Raw genomic sequence first — 21018 nt, 5'->3', positions numbered from 1 at the left:
TAAAAAGAAAAAGTTACAATAATGGAAATAAATACAATGATGGTGAACTTTCAAAGAATTAGAATATTAAATTGTCCATCAAACTTATTGCCTACATTGAATTCAGTATGTTTGCACAGTCAACAGTAAATTACTGCCACACTTCTGATGCCATTTCTTACACAATTTGCTCTATTTGGCCAGAATAATTATTAGTGGTGCACCGATATGACTTTACCGATTACCGATTCGATTACCGATTATGAGAGCAATAATCGGCAGATACCGATTCAGTTACCGATTATAATGAAGAAATTTTTTTAAGTGTAATAATAATAATGCACACAAAATTTTTTATTCCCATGTGAATTTAATAACAAGATTAGGTAAAATTGAGAATACAGTTATAATAACAGTATAAAAATATATAAAATACACTATTAAGTCATTGCAAAGTGTAAATTAAATTAACTTCTATTTATATTTGATATTGTAAACAACTTGAACTACAGTCTAATAATTGTAATTTACAATGGGTAAGTTTTTGTTGTGGAAAACTAGCATTATTATCGACTATCACATAAGGTTGCATCAAGAAATTACCGTTTAACAATGTAAACATGCTGCTTTATTTTGTTCACTTGAGTTTATAGAAAAATGTTTCCACACTTCACTTTTTTTCTCCCTACTCGCCATCTCACTATAATTATATAAAAATGACTAAAAACCAATTCTAGCACATGTGATTTTATTTATGTTGACTGAATATATAAAATTATAAATAGACTTTTTCACTTTTCACGTCACATACAAATAACAAACGGATAATGTTACCAAAGACGCCCATAATGAGTTTGTAAAACACTGATAAATACTAGAAGGTATCGGGACCACGATTTTGAACCGCTACTACGACTCGAAAAGATCGATTGTCATAGAATCCACTGCAACTGTTTCTGGCATTTTGATTGCGTGCCATCTATTTTGCGTCTCTGGCTATAGGTAATGTACAAGGCCACTAAACAAAAGACGAAACGTAAATAAACGTGTAAGAAAAATGTATTTTTTATTGTTCGAGGCAATGAGATTTATTAAACTTAACGAAATATCTGTAATTATGATATGACGGAGTTAGATGAATTTTGTAATATATACAAATATTACCGTATTTCGTCCTAAAATGCGTAACAAAAATATTACACTGTATAAGCCTACTTAATTACGCCGGGACGTAAATAATCGGCAAAGTAATCGTTAAGATAATTGCCGATTACGATTAATCGGTAAGTACCCATAATCGCCGATTACGATTCATCGGTATCCGCATCGGCGCACCACTAATAATTATACTTTACAAGTGTCAACAAGCATTTTGTAACTTCCCCCTTCAAAAAAATCCCGTTTGTCTAAATGAGAAAGTTACTAGCCATTACACTAGATGGCTGCAGATGCAGTGAACTTACATTCCAAAGCACTGCACAAAAAAATGCATAAAATTTTATAACGCCGAAAATTATTACGGAAAATTTTTAATCAATCATTAATTATATTAAACAAATATTCTGTGGAATTTGCAATACACCAGTCACCCTTACTTACGTGTCAACGACTCAATTAACTGCCTATTTTTAAAAACAAATTGAAACAAACATGGCGTCTTTCTGTTCTCACATCTCTGCTGAGGCACGTCATAGAGTTGCACACCTCTATGAACTACATCTATGGCACCTTCAACTGTTATGTTTTGATTGTAAAACGTACTTTGTTTACAGATGTGGCGAGAACATTAAATATTTTCACGTGTTATTTATTTTATAGTTAGAGATGAATATTATTCCACGGAAGTCCAAAAAAATAATTCATATGTGGTTTGGACGTGAGTTGAGCCATTTCATGCTGCAGTTAAGTTATAGTGAAGGACTATTTTCGTAAAGGGTTTTGCTATACTGCCGGTACCGGCACCGACATCGACATCGACATTTTAGCTGCGGTTCTCGGTGCCGGTTAAAATGCTGAGAACCGTAGGAACCGAGAACCGAGAACCGGTACCGACCCATCCCTATTATAAAAGAATAACTAGGGGGGAGGGGGACTATTTTCCCTATGGAATACTTCATTCTTACATGCTGTAACTGTAATACGTTCATGTTTAATAACTATGTACTTCATAAATTAATCCACGTATTACCTACCTATGTAATTTTTGGTTTTAAAACTTTTTCTTTTTACAGGGTGTCTACCAGATCTAATAAATGAAATTCCCTGATTTTTCCAGGTTTTCCAGGTCTAAAACTGAACTTTTCCAGGTTTTCTGTAACACAATTACGTACGACATTCCACGAAACTGAAAAAAACTGCATAACAGTACATAGACGGGTTTCAAAGTATTTAAACTCACTTAAATTAGTAAAAAAAAAATACCTTCTTCCAGACGTGGCCAAAGTGACTCAATTGATGGCAAATAAAACATGCTGCTACAAATATTTCACACACTTTTGCAAAAACATAAGTAAAAGGAAGCTTCCATCAGTTTCGCAGTGACTCAACTTTTGCGTCTATTGCACTTGCTTCAGAGCGAGCCAAATCCAACACTCGAGCCTTCAACTGCAATGCCTTGATCTCCTCTTCAACTCTTCTTTTTCTGCCTTCTTCTTGTCTGTAGCTTCCTTTCTTTTTGTTTTGTTTGCAGGGCTTCCTTACCCCTACAACTAGCATTTCTTGCATACTATAACACGGACTTGGTGATATCAACATGCTCTACACCTCCAGAACGTTGAACAAAGTCGTACATCTGTCTTTGTGCGATCAGTATTTCTTCCTGCAAGTTTTCAGTCAGCAGATTATAATTCACTGAAAATCCTCTTTCCATGGGAAAGTACCAACATCATCCTCACAAACTTTAGAAGGCCTGTTTTGGCAGATACTGTATGTGCCTTAAGAATGAGCATCCACAAGTGATCAAGGCGCTAGTCTTCTCGAGAAAAAGATGAGAACAGTGCTTCAGAATCTTGCGAGGAACATACCAACTGATATGATCACTCAATGTTATCAGCTTCTTGTCCTTATAGCCACTTGTTTTGAAGACAACATTCTAAACTGTAACTCACGCGCGGTTTTCTCACACCCGAATTTAAAGCCACAGACGGATATAAGCAGGAAATTCCCTTGGTAAGTTTGTACTTCAGGGGACTTTTGTCTTGAAGTTTTTTTTACCATAACCTTTAGACAAGTCCTAACATCATTTTTCAGTAACATGACAGACTTTACTGGTACTTTCTCTTTCTTGATGGCATGGCGTACTGCATAACCCAACTTGATATTGTTAGCAGTCAATAGATTTTCCTGGTTATCTACATCCAATCGAGATACATTGCGTTTCTCCCTAAAGCTCTTCAGTACCTCTGGTTTCAAAAACTTTCCTGCCAAAGCTAATAAAATGTCTACCAGTGAATCATAAAGAAAAGGTGCCATGAGTGCTTCACTTTGGAACATTGTGAGAAACAATTCCAGCTCTGATGCCAAAGAGTAGAAGAATGTCAATTTTACTTCTAGAAGATTATCTTCAAGAGCACTTTTCACTACACTGAAAGACACAGATGAAATAGAAACTTCATTAACAAATTTCTTTAGGTGGGGTAACGTTTTCATGGCACGCTCAGCAACTGCAGTATTCCATCTGATTGCACAAAATTTATTGGAAAAAAGCTCTGATCCCGTTATTCTAATGTAATCTGCCCTCCTTGCAGGTACATGCATAAACAAATAGTAACTGTGCCTGAAAAAACTAACAACGTCCAATTGTATAGCAGAAATTCCAGTTTTGAAAGCACCATAGACCGTATGAAGCCCACAGCTACCAATTTCTAGCAACGATGGCGAATCTTCACTAAAAGTGTCTGTGATATGTATTTTCAAAGCTAACAAAAATGCCCAGTTTACGTTGAGGGCATCCATAGATACTTAAAATTAAATGCACCTGTCAGTATAATCAGAACGTGGGAAGCACATGCTGCAGTACGTACGTCAGCAGGATAACAGATCAGCTTGAACCAGTTTGTATCACGTGATTTAACGCCACTTCCGAATCCGATGGTAAATAAAAGAAAATGGACGTGGGAACTGTTCGTTATTTTCCATTCAAAAATAAAAAAATGGGACACGATACACTTGATGCTACGTCAATGCAAGCAGATCAATAAACAAAAAACGTATGGCCAACTACAACCTACCAAACAAAAATTCCCTGATTTTTAAAAAAATTCCCTGATTTTTCCCTGATTATTCCCTGATTACAATATTCCCTGATTTTTCCAGGTTTTCCAGGTTTTCCAGGGTCAGTAGACACCCTGTTTTTATTTACATGCAGTAGCAGTTTAGAGTTGAGTTGGTTAACTTTCTTAATGTTTCTTGCATTGTTCTTATATAGTGTGTGGTAGACAGGATGTTCTGATTGAACACTCAGTTTTTTTCTATGGTTTATCGTTTATTCTTAATGTAGCAAAATATTTAAGTGATATTTTGGCAAAGACTTACATCTTCGTTTTTGACTTCTATTCAAATTTACAAAATATACTCTTTGCACATGACTAATGAAAAGTAATACTTAATTTATTATCTTAACAGTGAATGTCAACTAGAATGTACACCATGACCAACATATTCAAAGACTTTATAAACTCAGTTTATCATAGGGATATAAATCCTACACTATGGCCACTATAAGGGCCGAATAGACTGAAAGGGTTAAATGGTTAGGTCACTTGTCCTCCATCAAGGTGATCTGAGTTCCATTCCCAGTGAGGTCAAGTCTGGGGTTTTTGTAAGTGGAAGACATGGCGGATGTTGCCACTTGCTGGTGGTTTTTCTTGGGATACTCTGGCGTTCCCCAACTATGTATTTTCTCAAGGCTCCATTGTCATTTCATCAACTCTCTTCATCTCTAGTGATCTCGATGTCAACAAGACGTGGAGCCTCCAATCATTCAGTTTTTCATTCATTCGCGTGTGCATTCATTCATTCATTTCATTCATTTCATTCATTTCATTCATTTCATTCATTTCATTCATTCATTCATTCATTCATTCATTCATTCATTCATTCATAGAACCATTTCAGATCTTATCCTGCAACTGTCTCATAATTAATTTATTCATTAACTAATAGTGCTTTCGACCTAACCTGGAAACCTTTTATTCTGGCTAATGGAGTGGTGCAATGGCAAGACTATGGCATTCTAGGGCACCCGAGTTTCGAATCCAGGCCCGGCCATTCCAATCTCAGTTTTTCACGTTTTCCTTTAATTTCTACATGTACATTGCTGGGGTAGTTTTTTTAAAATGGGCCATGGCCGATTATTTTTCCATTATTTCTTGTCTGTGTTATTGTGACCTTGTTAATGAGAAATTTAGCCCCAGTAAAAAAAATTCTGGTCAAGCATGTTAATTTATTTTTCGAACAGGGTTAAAAAAATATGAAACTATTTTATTTAACTTTGTCCAGCTGTAGCAAGTTTAATACATGCCCTTTTTTTTTTGCACATGTTGACGGGGTGTGTCTGTGAGAATCGGCTCCCAGAACACTTGTGATCAGCTGTGATGCATTGTAGCTTGTTCGCTCTGACCTGCTTGGCGCCTTGTTGGCAGGTCAACTCGCTGACCTTCACGCCGCTGTTCCTGTGCCCCAGCGATGACTGCCGGGTTAACAAGGCGGGCGGCCGCCTCTACCTGCAGACGCGCGGGTCCAAGTTCGTCAAGTTCCAGGAGGTGAAGATCCAAGAGCACGTGAGTACACTGCCTCATTTTTAAAAAAGAAGTATTGATAGTAAAGCCAATTTTTTTTCAGAAGCTTGAGGAAAAAAATGGGTGCATTAGACATGAAACTTCAATAATCCTATCCTATTGAATTAGATATAGGTGTGTGAATCTTTACCCCTTTCCTTCTCCACCATAAAGTGCTGTCTCCTGAACATTTCACTTTTTATTTCATTCTAATTAGGGTGTGCGGTAAAGGAAATTTAACTTCGGGAAAAATTTGGAAGGTAAGATCAGATTTCACTCAGAAAATTGGGAAAAATGGGGAAAATACATTATAAGCATCCTAGTAAACTTATAATTTTTTGAAATGTATTTATGACAACAGCATAAAGTTCTACAAAAGTACAAAACTGGCAAATCACTGCTTTTATGAACTAAACCTAACGAAACTATAAACTATACAAGATACAATATATATGACATATACTTAACCTCAACAGTTAATTTTGGTATATGACACGCTCACGAGTTATGCTATGACAAATATTTGTAACCAATTGAATATTTGTTAATTCAAAATGTTAGTGTTCAAAGTTCAATTGAATATGTATTTGTATTTAAAAATTAGAATATCTGCTCAGGCATAATACACATTTAATATAAACTTGAAATTTAGTCCCAAGTTTTGTTTTTAAAAGCTTTGTGCAAGGCTTATTCTGAATAAGAAATATTTTTTGTCACAGTCTAAATATTAATTGTGCGAGGCTTATTTGACACCACAGTTAATACAGTAATACTAACCAATGTTTGCAAATATTTGATTCACGTTTTTTTTTGCTACAAGAGATTGGTTTTTGCACATCTGTAGTTTTGACAGTGATGTGAGGTATATTTTTGTGTCAGCAGCATTGCAGGAGTTTGATTGACACAGGTGACTTAAGAGCGTGAACCGAATGTGCAGAGCGACCAGGTGCCTGTCGGCAACATCCCTCGCAGCCTGACTGTGTTCTGCCGCGGGGAGGTGACCCGGCTGGCCGTCCCGGGGGACCACGTGTCCATCACCGGGATATTCCTGCCGTTGCTTCGTGCGGGCTTCCGCCAGATGACCCAGGGGCTGCTGTCAGAGACCTTCCTCGATGCCCACGTGAGGACTGGCCTCTGCACTCACTGTCTTTCAGTGTTTCGAAAGGCAGTTTCGTATCTCTTGTGTGTGCTGCCAAGGATTTGGATCTTTCTGGCACATGGTTTAGTTATTAGTCATTTGTAGGAAACAAGATTATATGGTGAATTGTGATAAAACTGAAATAACACCAAAAAGCATGTCAATACACCGTAAAACAACAAAATATAAGTTAATAGGCTGCACATCGTAGATTGTAGCATCAAAAGGCATCTTATATCATGGAATAATTCAGCATTTAACCAAGAATTAATTAATATCACAAAAAATATCTTTTAATTTTTGAAATTCAAGGAATGTCATTTATGAACATAATTTGTACCAAAGTGCTTGGACCAGAAAAATGATTTAATTTTTTTTTGTTGTGCATCTCTTGTTGAATCACTTTTAAACTAAAAGTGCTTGCCGATTAATTTTAATTGCTCTGTATGTGACTGTTTTAGACAAATCTACTATAAATTTTTTTATTGTTAAAATGTTACTTTCAAACATTACACTATTTTGGTGGAATAGGTATTACAAAACAGGATTTATAAAAATAAAAATATACTGTTCCCAATTTTTTTTCCATTTTTTGAAAGCCTCATGGAACGCACTGTCTGGAATGGCACGCACATCTCTTGTTGCATTGTCCTGAATCTCTTTTATGATTTGGAAATGATGTCCTTTCAATGTAGTTTTAAGTTTGGGAAACAGGAAGAAGTCTACTGGTGCTAAGTCTGGAGAATAGGGTGGATGGGGCACAACGGAAGTGTGATGTTTTGCCAGGGATCTGTGAACAAGGAGTTACTCATGAGCCGGTGCATTTTCACGATGCAACATCCAAGTCTGGTTCTCCACAATTAAGGCCTCTTCCTGTGCACAGCATCCCTCAGGCATGCTAGAATTCCCTGGTAGACTTCCTTGTTTACAATCTGACCACGTGGTACAAATTCCTGATGGGAATGCCTTCGAAGTCATAAAACATAACCAACATCACCTTGATCTTTGACTGACTCATGCATGCCTTTTTTGGATGAAGAGACTCTTCGCCCACCCACTGTGACGACTGCACCTTCATTTCAACATCATAGACATAAACCCCAAATCTTATCACCTGTTTGAAGTTCATAAGGAAGTTTTCATTGGCATTGGCAGTGTCAAGCAGTTCCTTGCTTATTTCAACACGGGTCTGATTCTGATCATCAGTTAACAAACATGGCACAAATTTTGCACTGACATGACGCATGACTGGCATGATCCTTCGCTGATGCCCACTTTGTCTGTAACTTCTTGAACAGATAAACTAGATTTCCATTAATCACAACACGAACTCTCTCAACATGTTTATCAACTGTTAATATGGAAGGTCGTCCAGGCTTGGGATTGTTACCGACCAACATTTTGCCCCATGTTTAAAACGCATAAAACCCCTCATAGCACTCAGTGCAACTTAAACAGTCCTTCCTGTATGCTTGGCTAAGTAATGGAAATGTCTATAAAAATTTTTCCAAGTTTTTAGGAAAATTTCACACACATGTTCTTCAAGATCTTTCATTTGTCACTTGGCACTATTCCAACGAACAACTTGTGCTCGAGCTCACTTCAGTGGCTGTAAATCGCCAACTAACTTTCATAGCGAATCATGGCAAACTGCAGTTTGTGTGTAAACCTGCCACTAGGTATGCTCAGTAGCCGCAATGCACCCCCTCTGCTGGTTGCCGCGCTATTTCAAAAGTTTGGTTCTTTTTGAACATACCTTGTATTTAAGAAGCAGAAGTTAAAGAGCAAAATGATTTAAACAGAAAAGCAAAGTCTTAAAAAAGAATCTGCAGAAAAAAAAGTCACATGGTGGTTTCAACTGTCACAACTAACTTAACCAATAGATCACAGGGGGACTTGGAGAAGCGGATGGTGAGGAGGGGACGACCGACTAGAAAGCACCAGAAGCCTAGGATGGGAAGGGAGGTAAATGTAGTGGAAGGAGGGTTAGAAAGCGGTGGGGAGGTTGTGGGCCGAAGGGAGACGAACTTGGAGGGAAGCACAAGCGAGGGAAATGGTGCTGAAGCGGGAGTTGGAGCGGAGGTCGGCCCAAGGTGAGGAAGTGAGAGTCAGGCAGCGCAAACCTGAGACCTCGACGGGCATGTTGTGTCGCAGCGCCTGGTGCTGCTGAACAAGCAGGAGTCTGAGGAGATGGAAGGGGCGGAGCTGACGGGGGAGGAACTGGAGCAGATCGCGGGAGGGGACTTCTACGCCAACCTGGCCAGCAGCCTGGCGCCGGAGATATACGGCCACGAGGACGTCAAGAAGGCTCTGCTCTTGCTGCTGGTGGGCGGGGTGGACCGCCGCCCCGACGGCATGAAGATACGAGGTGAGTTCGTAGAGTGCTGGCGTCGGTTATAGACATAGTTCAGATCGAAACCCTGATAACTCCTGGAAACTATGTTGCAGTACAGAGAAGGCATGCAAAAAAAGCACTGTGCTGAGTTTTCAGTTTTTTTATTTAGTTGAAAATAATTCATACAGAGGGAATATTTATTGTGGCTCTCAATGTTTTCTTCCGATAACTGTAAATTTTAGATTGAAATGGTAGCCATTTGGTTCAGAATTCCAGCAGTCGTAGCTGTGCGTAAAAATAGCTGTGATGAGACAAAATATCCATCAGACTTTCCTGTATTAAAGATTAATAATACTGGAAATGGTCCATGAGTATTTTGCCGGTTTCGCACTTGGCAAGAGCTTAGCAAGGAATTTTTTTTAATTTCTGGAAGGATTTTTAATGTAATCTTAACAGAAATAAAGACGAAATATTGTTATTCTATACGTTATTTTTGTTACTGGATATTTGTGAGTTTAGTCACTTCTGCATGCGGGTTTTTTTTCGGAGTACAAGATGGCTTTGTCCGTGGACGGTGCTCAGGCAACATCAACATCTGCCTGATGGGCGACCCGGGGGTGGCCAAGTCGCAGCTGCTGTCGTTCGTGGACCGCCTGGCGCCGCGCAGCCAGTACACCACGGGCCGGGGCTCCTCGGGCGTGGGGCTGACCGCGGCGGTGATGCGCGACCCGCTCACCGGCGAGATGATGCTGGAGGGCGGCGCGCTCGTGCTGGCGGATCAGGGCGTGTGCTGCATTGACGAGTTCGACAAGATGGCGGATGGGGACCGCACGGCTATCCACGAGGTCATGGAGCAGCAGACCATCTCCATCGCCAAGGTAGGATCCAGCTGCCCGCCAAGCCTCAAAGTAAGTGTCGTGTGCTGTTTGGCAGCTGATGTGACTCTTAACAGGGTGTCTACATCAGCAAAATCATATGAACATGCGACAAGCTCAGGGGGTTGGTTCAAGATAGTCGTGAGAGAGTCCCAAAATAAACAGTAACAGTGCTGACGTCACGAAACTTTAGTTTCCGACAGCCTTTTGCTACCTTGCATTTTATTTTTTTGACACCTCGCTTCATTTTATACTCGCACTTTAAATAATGTAAATAGTCAGAAATTGTTCACTTAAGTCGTGTGTTTAAACATCTCTGAAAGTTTTTAAACTTTCAACATAAAAATCTGCACATTCCTGCGAGTATTAGATCCAATTACTATTAAGTTGACTTTTGCATTTTATATATAATAAAATTAACGTCTGTGTGATTAAAAGTAACAAGAAATACAGTTTTTAAGTAGGATTAGTCCAAAAAATCCTCACATCATTAAATATACATATCCATGAAATATTAGTATTTAAAAGGTTTGATTTTTGAAGGGAAAAAGTTTTAAAAATATACATTAGAACCGAGGGTGAAGTCTCCTTCTCCCAAGACCACAGCCGCTGCATTTGCGGATGGAGTCGGAAGGGCGACACATGCTTAGACTTTTCCTGTATTTTTTAACATCATCTTATCTGTATGATTGCAGGCAGGCATCATGACAAGTCTAAACGCTCGTGTGAGCATTTTAGCAGCAGCCAACCCGGCTTACGGCCGCTACAACCCACGCCGTACTGTGGAGCAGAATATCCAGCTGCCGGCAGCCCTTTTGTCTCGCTTTGACTTGCTGTGGCTTATCCAGGACAAGCCGGACCGTGACAACGATCTGAGGTGATCCCACACTTTGAGTTTGCTGTCTCTGTGATTGTGAAGTTATTTAATTATGCTCCCTTGTGCATACCTACACCTTTACTTACTCACAATGGATGTAATAATGAACTCTTTATCCTAGGGGAGTGTTGTGTAATCATTCATTGTAATTACATGTTGTGTAGAATTATTATCTGTAAAATTATTGATAATCTAAGTGTTATCAAATTTTGAAACTGCTGAACTTCTTTTATTTTATGTAGTGATGGGTAAAATCCTAATTTTCTCACATTTGAATCGCAAATAGTACTTCGAATATACCCCTCGAAACTGAATCTAGGTCTCAAGTGTCCAAAATAAAATAATGAACAATAAATAAAAAGTGTTAATTGTGGAGTTGAAACATTTGATCCTTTAAATGTTTTATTCATGAACTTAGTTTCCAGAATCAATACTTATTGTAATTTTATTTTTATAATTACATGTTAAAGGTACAATATCTTGGGGATGGTGACAGTATAGGTATGAACAGAGAATTATAATTCTCTCATGTGAATTACCAAAGTGATTTCTTAACTGTTGTCTCTTATGAATAGAAATAGATCAAAACATTTAAATTGATTTTATTTAAAATATTGTTAAATAACTACCACTGGGTTCAAATGTAGTCACAATATCAAATTTAAAGCTAATATTTGAAAATACAGCTTTGTTAAAACATGATAAGCAGAGGTAATGGAAGGATCATCACCATGATTGAAGACTCAACGATTTATTGAGGCAATTCCAAGTCATTTGAATGACTAATTAAATTCTCATATCAGTTCATGCCCTCATCCAAGTCAAACTTACGGCATAATTACTAGACTTAAGGCATAATTACTAGATTCCATTCTCAAATGTAGAATAAAACACTTTAGTATATTCTAAGAACATTATATTTTTTTCCTCGTGACACAAAATTCTCCAATTTCCCTCTCTTTAATTCACAAAATTAAAACAGTTAAACAAGCAAAAACCTGACAATCTTTTCTTTATCAACATTCAAGAAGTTTTTTTTTTGTCTTGACCAAAAAAAAAAAAAAAGGCCAAGATATTTAAAACATTAAACAGACTTCTGTATTATTACAGTTGATATCCGTGTGTGTGTGGTCCTAGGTTGGCGCAGCACATAACGTATGTGCACCAGCATTGCAAGCAGCCGCCCATGACCTTCCAGCCCATCGACATGAAGGTCATTCGGCGTTACATCGCCCTGTGCAAGAAGAAAGAGCCCTCCATCCCAGAGGAACTGACTGACTACATTGTGTGTGAGTACTGGCAAATCAGTCTTATGAATACATTACAGCTTACCTGAACTAGTGATAAGTTGTTTCAACATTTTTTCCCGGTCCTCGTTCCGGTGCCAGTTCTTAAAAAATTAATTCTGGATTTTATGTTAACCTCCACACAACGTCCAGTCACACCAAAGACACGGTTTGTCTTGGTAAACGGTGTGTTTATTTGTTCAGTATGACATGTGTGCCCCACTTTACCATAATCTGACCCTAGCAAGTCATCTAGCATATAGGTAGCACAGTGGTTTCATATCTCGCTAGATGGCTGGAGTAGCACTGTACCTACATCCTTTAGCACAACAATATCTTGTAATACATATTGTTTAGGGATGTGCAGTTTTTTGTTTCTACTGTTGGTTGTTAGGTTTTAACATATGCAGCTGGTGCATGTAGTCGTATTGCTTGTCAAGTTCATCCTCGAAGAACTTTATTATCCAGCCAACGAACTGTACTTATTGCTATAACTAAATCTTATAGAACAATTTCAACAGATGCACTTCTAGTTATAGCCGGACTCATACCCATTGACCTAGTTGTATATGAACGTGGGCAAGTATCCCAGTTAAATAGGGATAGGAAGATTACTGTGGCAGAGAAGAAGGAACTTCGGCGGAATGTTATATCAAGATGGCAGGAAATTTGGGACTCTTCAACAGGAAGATATACATACAATATTATACCTGACATAAATGTAAGACTTAAATGTCGGTGGATCACCCCGGATTATTATGTGTCGCCATTTCTCAGTGGCCATGGAAATTTTAAATCAAAACTCTACTCACTTGGTTTAGTACAGTCACCTCTTTGCCAGACTTGCGAAGTAGTAGACACAGTATTGCATGTTTTATATCATTGCAAGAAGACAGAAGATATCAGAGAAAAATATATTCAAGAACTTTTGGCAATAGGATATGATTATCAAGATCTGCGAAGTCTTATCCAAAATAAGAACTCTTTTGAAATATGGAGAAATTTAGTAACAGAAATGGGGAAACGTTTGGAAGAATTTGAACGGTGGTTTACATCTGCGGATACGGACAGTGATGAAGAATAATTGTAAGATAGTTTAGAAGAAATTCTGTTCAGTTGATTTATGTGATTAACTTTATGGAGATAAACTCTTAATATAGGTGAAGAAAACTTAGTACTGGTTACGGAATATATTTATAGGTTTTGAAGAAAGAAGAAAAACTTGTACACCATTATGATGTGATATAAATAAAATGGAGTCTATAACCCTTTGATTTAGGTGAAGAAAATATTTATTATAATTATTGGTGATGGTATATATTCAGAAGGTTCTGAAGAAAGAAGAAAATTCTTGTTTAATATTATTAACGTTTACTTTAACATTTATTTATTTGGGCAGAAGAAATTAATTTTACTTGAAAATATATAATATGTATACAATATTATATCTATATGGGGACAAGGCAATATAACCTCTTACTAACCCCGGATAACCAAACCATTGAAAATAATTTAAATGAAGATTACATGACTTGAAGATGAAATTATTATTATTGTTAATTGATTAATCTCCTATTATACCCTAACAGGGATTACACATAGGAATGAAGCAATTGAAAATATGCCTTTATTTATTGGAGAAATCTGTTGGTTGTTAGGTAGACATGTTTGTGTGTGTGTCTGTCTGTCTGTGTTGTGTGCGCATGCCTCCATCTTGTATTTGTGGCGAGTTAAGCATGTGCTGTAAATGCTTGTTGTCGGCCATTGCAGCGGCGTACGTGGAGATGAGGAAGGAGGCGCGCAACAGCAAGGACACAACCTTCACTTCCCCAAGGAATCTGTTGGCAATCCTGCGATTGTCTACCGCCCTGGTGAGTGCTCCGAGCCAACTTACAAGGTTATGCAGCAAGATGTTGGGATCAAACTGCATGTGTCATAACCTGGTATCTGATTTTTTTTAAATATAAATGAGAGGTAGAAATGGTATGCTTTTACAAAGTTTTCTAGGGCTAGGTATATTCTAGTTGGAGAGTGGAGGTTTATTTATGGTCCAACTTCTAAAACAGAGGAATCGGTGTTATTGATTTTATTTTTATAACAGCTGTTTTGTATTACTTACTCCACCAAAATAAGGGTAAAATTTATATGCTGCATTTTTACGGTAAAATAATTTTTAATTGATCTAGAACAAATACATTCAGAAAATAAAAATAATATAGCGATAATTTATGGTTTAAAATTTATTGAATAAGAGATGCTCAATAAAACTAATTAAATTAATTTTTCTGATCCATTCACTTTGGTACAATTTTTTGTCCGGAAATAACGACGTTCCTTGAATTCCAAACCTTAAAAGATAACTTTTTTATGATTTGAATTAAGTTTTGGTTAAATGCTTCGTAATTCCGTGATTAACTTGCATTTCTGTGCTATCTGGTGTTATGCTGTGTTTTGACATGCTTTTGTATATGTAATTTTGGTTGTATCGCAATTCACCATATAAGCATGTCCCACATTGAGTGATACACACTGATCGTTTTCATAGTCACTAGAATACCATTAGTAGAGATGATGATATATTATGGGAAAAAGTAATTGTCAGATAGCCTTCATTAAGCTTTAGAATTTTAATCACCTTTTGTCTTTTTTTAAAATTTACTTATTGGTTCTGATCGGCAAAATGATTGTGTTGCATTTTTATCTCTGCCGATACAAAACGTATGTGATTTTCTAGAAGGCTTCTGTCAGTACTGTTTTTCGTTTAGTATTTGAGTTAAATAGCAAATTATTCATGAATATTAAATATTTAAAAAAAAAAATCCGACTGAAGTTTAAAAAACTGTTAATTTTATATAATTACACTGCTCAAAAAGAAATATAAATACGAGATTACACTGTAAAGTGTTTGAAAAATAATGGTACGTAATTTTATGCTCGTTCCACATGTCAAATATGTATCGAGTTGTAAGAAAAATATAGTCGTGTCTTGTCCTGTTGAGTACAATAAAGTAATAAAGAATAAACTCTACTTTAGAGTTGAGTCTAGCTGTAGCCACTTGTTCAACTCAGCTCAAGTTTTTGAGTCTCTGCCCATCTCTGTCTTAAATATCAAATATCCCTCTCATTAGTCTCATGTACATGAATGCCCAAATTGTTAGTAATACAGTAGAACCCCGATTATCTGCGACTCGATCATCCGATTCGCGGATTAACCGCGATTTATGTCCATCAAGTCCAATTTTTTAGTTACATATAACCAATGATTCAAAATGTATGTAAATGTTAAAATACTTTGCAAAATGTATGTTGGTCAAAGTACTTTGACTCAGTTATGTTTATATACACAGAAAGTTTAAAAAAAAAAATTCTAGTACATACATACGTATGTACATAATATTTTTGTGTTCCGTGTTACGTGAATAGATTATACACTGGTGCGCGATTCCACGTCCGCATGACCGGACTGTACACTCCCGCGCGCAGCACGGCGCCGTGCCACAGAGTTTACCCGGCGCATGGAGACAGTCCATTCCATTAGTGTACGTTGTTGAAGCGTGAAGGTGGTGATAATTTTATGTATTGTAACAGTGATCTGCATTCCGACGGATTATACCGTTGTGTTGTGCGGAAGTGTTGAGCGCAACATTTCATAATGTCATCAAATGAACAGAAAAGAAAGCGAGTGGTACTGTCCATCGACAGCAAAACAAAAATTATAGAAAGATTTCAGAGTGGAGAAACGATTGCAAACTTGCGACTGAGTTTAATGTCGGTAACACAACAGTGCGCGACGACATAAAAAATCGCGAAAATATCCTTCAGTTTGCTTCACAGGCTGACACTTCAAGTGGATTAAATAAACACAAGACGATGAACGAATCCACATTTAGCAGCTTGGACACTTGTTTGTTTGGTTTCAACAGAAAATGTCGGAGGGTGTAGCATTAAGTGGCGTAATTTTATCACAGCAGACGTAATTTTTTAAAAAAAAACTAGGTTTGACAGAAGAACCATTTTCCTGTTATATTACTTCTCCGTTATTTTATTAGCACCGACTGTACTGAAGTGTGTGTGTTGCAACTAGTGCTTGGCACGCAAGATAAATTCAGCCTATCACTTGCTGACGCGGCGCAGTGATACGACGGTGTTTGTTTATTTCAAAACTCAGCTAAGAGTGAACGGAGAATAGATATAACGACCCCTCACGGTTCCCGAGATTAGGGTCGTTATAAAGAGGTGGTCGTTATAAGATTTCCGACCCATCTGCAACACTAAGTCTAGGCCGTTTTTGCACTAATTCCACGTTCAGCAAGCTAAAAATAAAAAATCTAACATTTTAAATTCATATAAATAAAGGGGGATAAAAACACCGTGAATTATACGAGACAGAGACACCGTTTCAAAACCATCAAATCAAGTCTCAATGCACTGGTATGAAAAATCTTATCTCGAAAAGAATTTTGAAGGCAGTCGTTCTGTAAAACAATAACCAGCCCGATGGTGTTACTGACAACAGAGCAATGAGCTAAGTGTGGCAGCGTCGCTTACGGGCGATGAAAAGAATGCGTGACCTTGGCAGCTATCAGCTGTCTTGGGCCCTCGGACTGGCGGGCGGCTAGTCACACACCTCGGTGCAACAACGACTCGCGTGCCCACGTCTCCGCACACGAAAGACTTAAAAACCACTGCTGCCCAGCACTAAGCAGTCCGCTTCTATGTCAACAACGCACACGCACACAAAGCATGTGTATATATGTAATCTCCGAATGTCCACAGATGGCTGTCTGTGGGCTAATGACCTTTGAGGCAAGCATGACTCGGCTAACCGCGATTTTCGATTATCCGACTCACTCGTCCCCTTCATTAACACGGATAATCGGGGTTCTACTGTATAAGCTTCTGGCTTGAATGATACAGCATGTAGTGGGGTGTGTTTCCAGGCAAGGTTGCGGTTGTTCAACAAAGTCGAGAAGGAAGACGTGGAAGAAGCTATTAGGCTCATGGAGATGTCGAAACACTCCCTGGTGCAGACGGATGATGTTCGAGCTAGGTGAGGGTTGCTGCAGTTTATTCATCTGTCTCTCCTTTGAATTAGCAAGCGGAATGTATATCTTGTATGAAAACTAAGCCTGTTCAAATATCAGTTTTTTTAGTGTCAAAAAAAAATTAAAATACAAACATGAAAACATTCTCAAATTTGAATAGCAAAGACTACTTCAAATCTAATCCTCGTACAGTAAAACCCTCTTAAGAAAATATTGGAAAAACCAAACAAAATGTGCTTCTTAAGCAATAAAACTTATTAAAAGGGTAAATAAATATATATTTTTTTATGGGTTAAATAATTGCCATGTTCTTAAAATGTACGGTATTAAAGTCTTAATGGAATTACGTACATAGAGGGAAAGAATTACATTAGTGAAACCTCACTGATATTAACCTGGAGAAATCTATTATTATATATACTTTGTAATTCTGATATACTTAGTAACCATTCAGAAAATGTATTTAGTTGATGCAGAAATGATTAAATAGGTAATTGTTACAAATGAAAGACTTCAACATGTGATGCTATTTCATTCTACCGTTTCGTTATTCTTTATTTCAAATCTGTGGCTGGGATGTGATTCACAGGGGTAAAACTGCTAAGGCTGGTTGAACAAATGTTACAGAGGGGTGTATGAAGGAAAATATGTCCTACCAGAAAAGGGCTAGGAATGATGAAAATATCCCAAGAACAACTCAAGAATGAGAGAGAAGGCATAACAGTCATTAACTTTAACCTTGCTGTGCCCTTTAAGGCTTGGGAGCTAGGGCGAATTTTTGTTTTGAATGCTGAATGCCCGAATCAGCACGGGCCACAGAGATATCTGGTTATCTTTTGATCCTTCCTGGCAGCTTCTGCCAAGGAACAGCGCCGACTTGTGTGTTCCACTTAAACACATTTGAAATGTTACGTTCCTTTTCAAATAAATTTTTATAATCATAATTCTTTTCTTAAATATTAAAATAACATGTACAGTGAAATTCCGTTACAACATACTTCAGAATAACGTATCTTTCAGTTGTACGTAAGATGATACTGAAAGTGATGTCCATTTTCAGCTGGAGAGAACCTTTTGTTTCCTGGAAATGTTATGGAACAATTGGAACAGTGAAGAGCTGGGAATGAATGAATTCGAGATGAGCCCCGTCCCGGTGATGTCTCGCGGTGCAGGAGCGATGGTGTTCTGTTGTCGCAGGCCGCAGAACGTGGTGGACCGCATCTTCGCGGTGGTGCGGGAGCTGGCGGGCGACGCCAAGACGGTGCGGCTGTCCGAGGTGGTGGAGCGATGCACCAGCAAGGGCTTCAAGCCCGACCAGGTGGAGGAGTGCATCGAGGAGTACGAGGAGCTCAACGTGTGGCAGGTCAACCAGGCGCGCACCAAGCTCACCTTTGTGTGACCCGACCCTCCGGTCCCTTCCCCCTCCTCAGGACGCTGCGTTCGTGAAGGAGTGCGACCTGTTCCAGGTTCGACACACACTTTACAGGACCTTTTGTAACTGCACACGCACAGACGACGTGCCTCGTCCGACCAACGTTTGTGGAACTGCCGCTTCCTCCCCGTTTTCTCGAGTCTGAACCACTCCGTGCTTTGCAGTTGTGACGTGCCACATCTTCTATAGTTGTCACTTGTTTTCGCAGTTGCAGTATATGATCAGTCAACCAGTGGAACAGTGAAAAGGATCGAGTAATTTATTTCAAAACTTTATGTGTACTACATCAAGCACACCGTACCTTTTCATTTCTTACATCATCCGCCACTCCCCCTTTCCTCTCCAAGAATAGAATGACTTGTATGGGGGGGGGGGGGGGGGGCAGTTGTGAAGAAAGAACACAGTCGTGCCACAATTAGTCGAACAGTGGGACTTACAAAAAAAAACTTTACTACAGGATAAAATGCTACACCTATTTAACACGTGTTATGGTGACCAAATAAAGGCACTGTAATTTTTTAATCAATAAAATATTATGATTTATGAAGAAAAACATAATCATAAGGTTTCACTGAAATAATAATTATTTTATGCTGAATCTCAAGAAATGGCAAAAATTTGTACCCCAAAGACATTTTTTTCCCTTGAAAGCAAGAATAGTGTATGTGTGTGTGTATGTTTTATACTTCTGTCAGCTAAAGTACACCACGAGTAATTGGCTTTAAACTTTTCCACAGCAAGTGGATACGTGAAAAATTTTGTGTGCAACTTATTTCTTTATCAATTTATTTGAGGTTTGGAAAAAGTGTGAGTATGTGTGTGTGAAACTTCAATTTTTTAATGTTAAAAAGCTTAATCTATTTACAATAAATATATTGTTCTATATGAAATTTTTTTTGTTATAGCTTTTTTATTCCAATTTTAATTGTTTTATAGTTAATTTTTTTAATGTACAAAATTTTCAATACTATGTTACATGCAGTTTTATAAACATCAAAAACATTTTTCACAGTAAATCTAATTAATCTACTTTTTTTTAACTTTAAATTAAAAGTAAACTGTGTTTGGAAGATTGTAACTAAACATTACATGTAAAATTGAGATTAGTAAAAAATAAGCAACTTGTTAAATTTAGAAATATTTATCTTCTTAAATAAAGGCTACAGAATAAACATTATTATGAGCTCTGTAGAGTATTTTCTGAGGTGGTTCAGAACGGTAAAAGGCAGGAAACTATTCATCCTGTCTCTTACTTAGTAAAGCAGGGCTATGTTCTGTGTAACAATTTCACTCCGGTGTTTTTTTTGTCATAAAAATTGGTGGACCTGATGTTTTGTCTTGTTACAGCTTTAGTTCTTCTTGTAAACCATGACAACTCAAGTAGATGACAAAAGCTTTAGTAGGGTGGCCACCTGACCGGAAAAATGTGGAAATCCAGGAGAAACCTGTGGATCGTTGTTGTAAACCGGCATACCGTGCCTACAAACTGTGTAATTAGTATCATTTTTGAACTTTGTTTACAGCTTAGTTAAAAAACTACTCACAGATCTACAGATTGTGCCACTTATACCATTTTTGAATGCTCTACTGGCAAACCTCGCAGCGGCAGTGAGTGTGTTGCATGACATGGGTTGCCATGGAAAGCCTGTCACTTAGTTTCTTTCTGCTCTATGAAGATTTTCAACCATGGTAACAGTAAACAGAACCCACGACTGTAAACTAATAACCTGATTTTACTCGTGAAAGACTAAAGGTTCCCATTTGCATAATGAAAAAAAATTGCATTGAACATTAAAGAAACTAGTGGATAGAGGTATAATTTATTTTATTTTATGCAGCATGTAACTATTTTAGTATAGCAGAGACAGTAAAGAACATATATCTGTTTATAGAGAGTTTTTTTTAAATCTTTGCAATTAGTTTTCAAATATATTTGTTCTGCAGCAGGTATTAAAGTGATTTTCTGATAGTAAATAATAAAAAGAAATGAACAAGTAGGGAGGTAGTTTTACAACTCATAATCCATAATGTGCAGATTATTGTGATTTGAAGTCTATGATTAATTAAAAACTAGGGACATAGCTCAGTGGACAATGATGAGGATATTGATTGTTTATGTTAGTTAATAATTATTATTGCCATTTATGAACTCCTTTTTATTCCAGGTAGCTATTAAAGAAATTTTAGTTGTACCCTTATCCTTTCTGTATTAATTATACCTTTATACCAATGCAGTCTTTTCTTAAAATTTTCCTGTTTGTTGCTACTCACATA

The 21018-nt window shown here is 37.6% G+C and overlaps 1 protein-coding gene across 1 annotated transcript in view; it reads left to right on the top strand.

Annotated features, from left to right (window-relative positions):
- LOC134531778 (DNA replication licensing factor Mcm7) overlaps positions 1-19921 on the top strand; it is a 33845-nt gene extending 13924 nt beyond the window's left edge. Inside the window, exons 6-14 of the mRNA XM_063367685.1 lie at positions 5622-5759; positions 6694-6876; positions 9049-9262; positions 9812-10107; positions 10800-10981; positions 12119-12270; positions 14038-14138; positions 17208-17317; positions 18510-19921. Coding sequence (XP_063223755.1) covers positions 5622-5759; positions 6694-6876; positions 9049-9262; positions 9812-10107; positions 10800-10981; positions 12119-12270; positions 14038-14138; positions 17208-17317; positions 18510-18711 — 1578 coding nt within the window. The 3' untranslated portion in view covers positions 18712-19921. The remainder of the gene's footprint in view (positions 1-5621; positions 5760-6693; positions 6877-9048; positions 9263-9811; positions 10108-10799; positions 10982-12118; positions 12271-14037; positions 14139-17207; positions 17318-18509) is intronic.
- The last annotated feature ends 1097 nt before the right edge of the window (positions 19922-21018 follow it).

The sequence above is a fragment of the Bacillus rossius genome, chromosome 5 (assembly GCF_032445375.1).
Source record: "Bacillus rossius redtenbacheri isolate Brsri chromosome 5, Brsri_v3, whole genome shotgun sequence".
NCBI lineage: Eukaryota > Metazoa > Arthropoda > Insecta > Phasmatodea > Bacillidae > Bacillus > Bacillus rossius.
The sequence above is the reverse complement of the archived record's forward strand: the minus strand, read 5'-3'. Positions and strand labels throughout refer to the sequence as shown.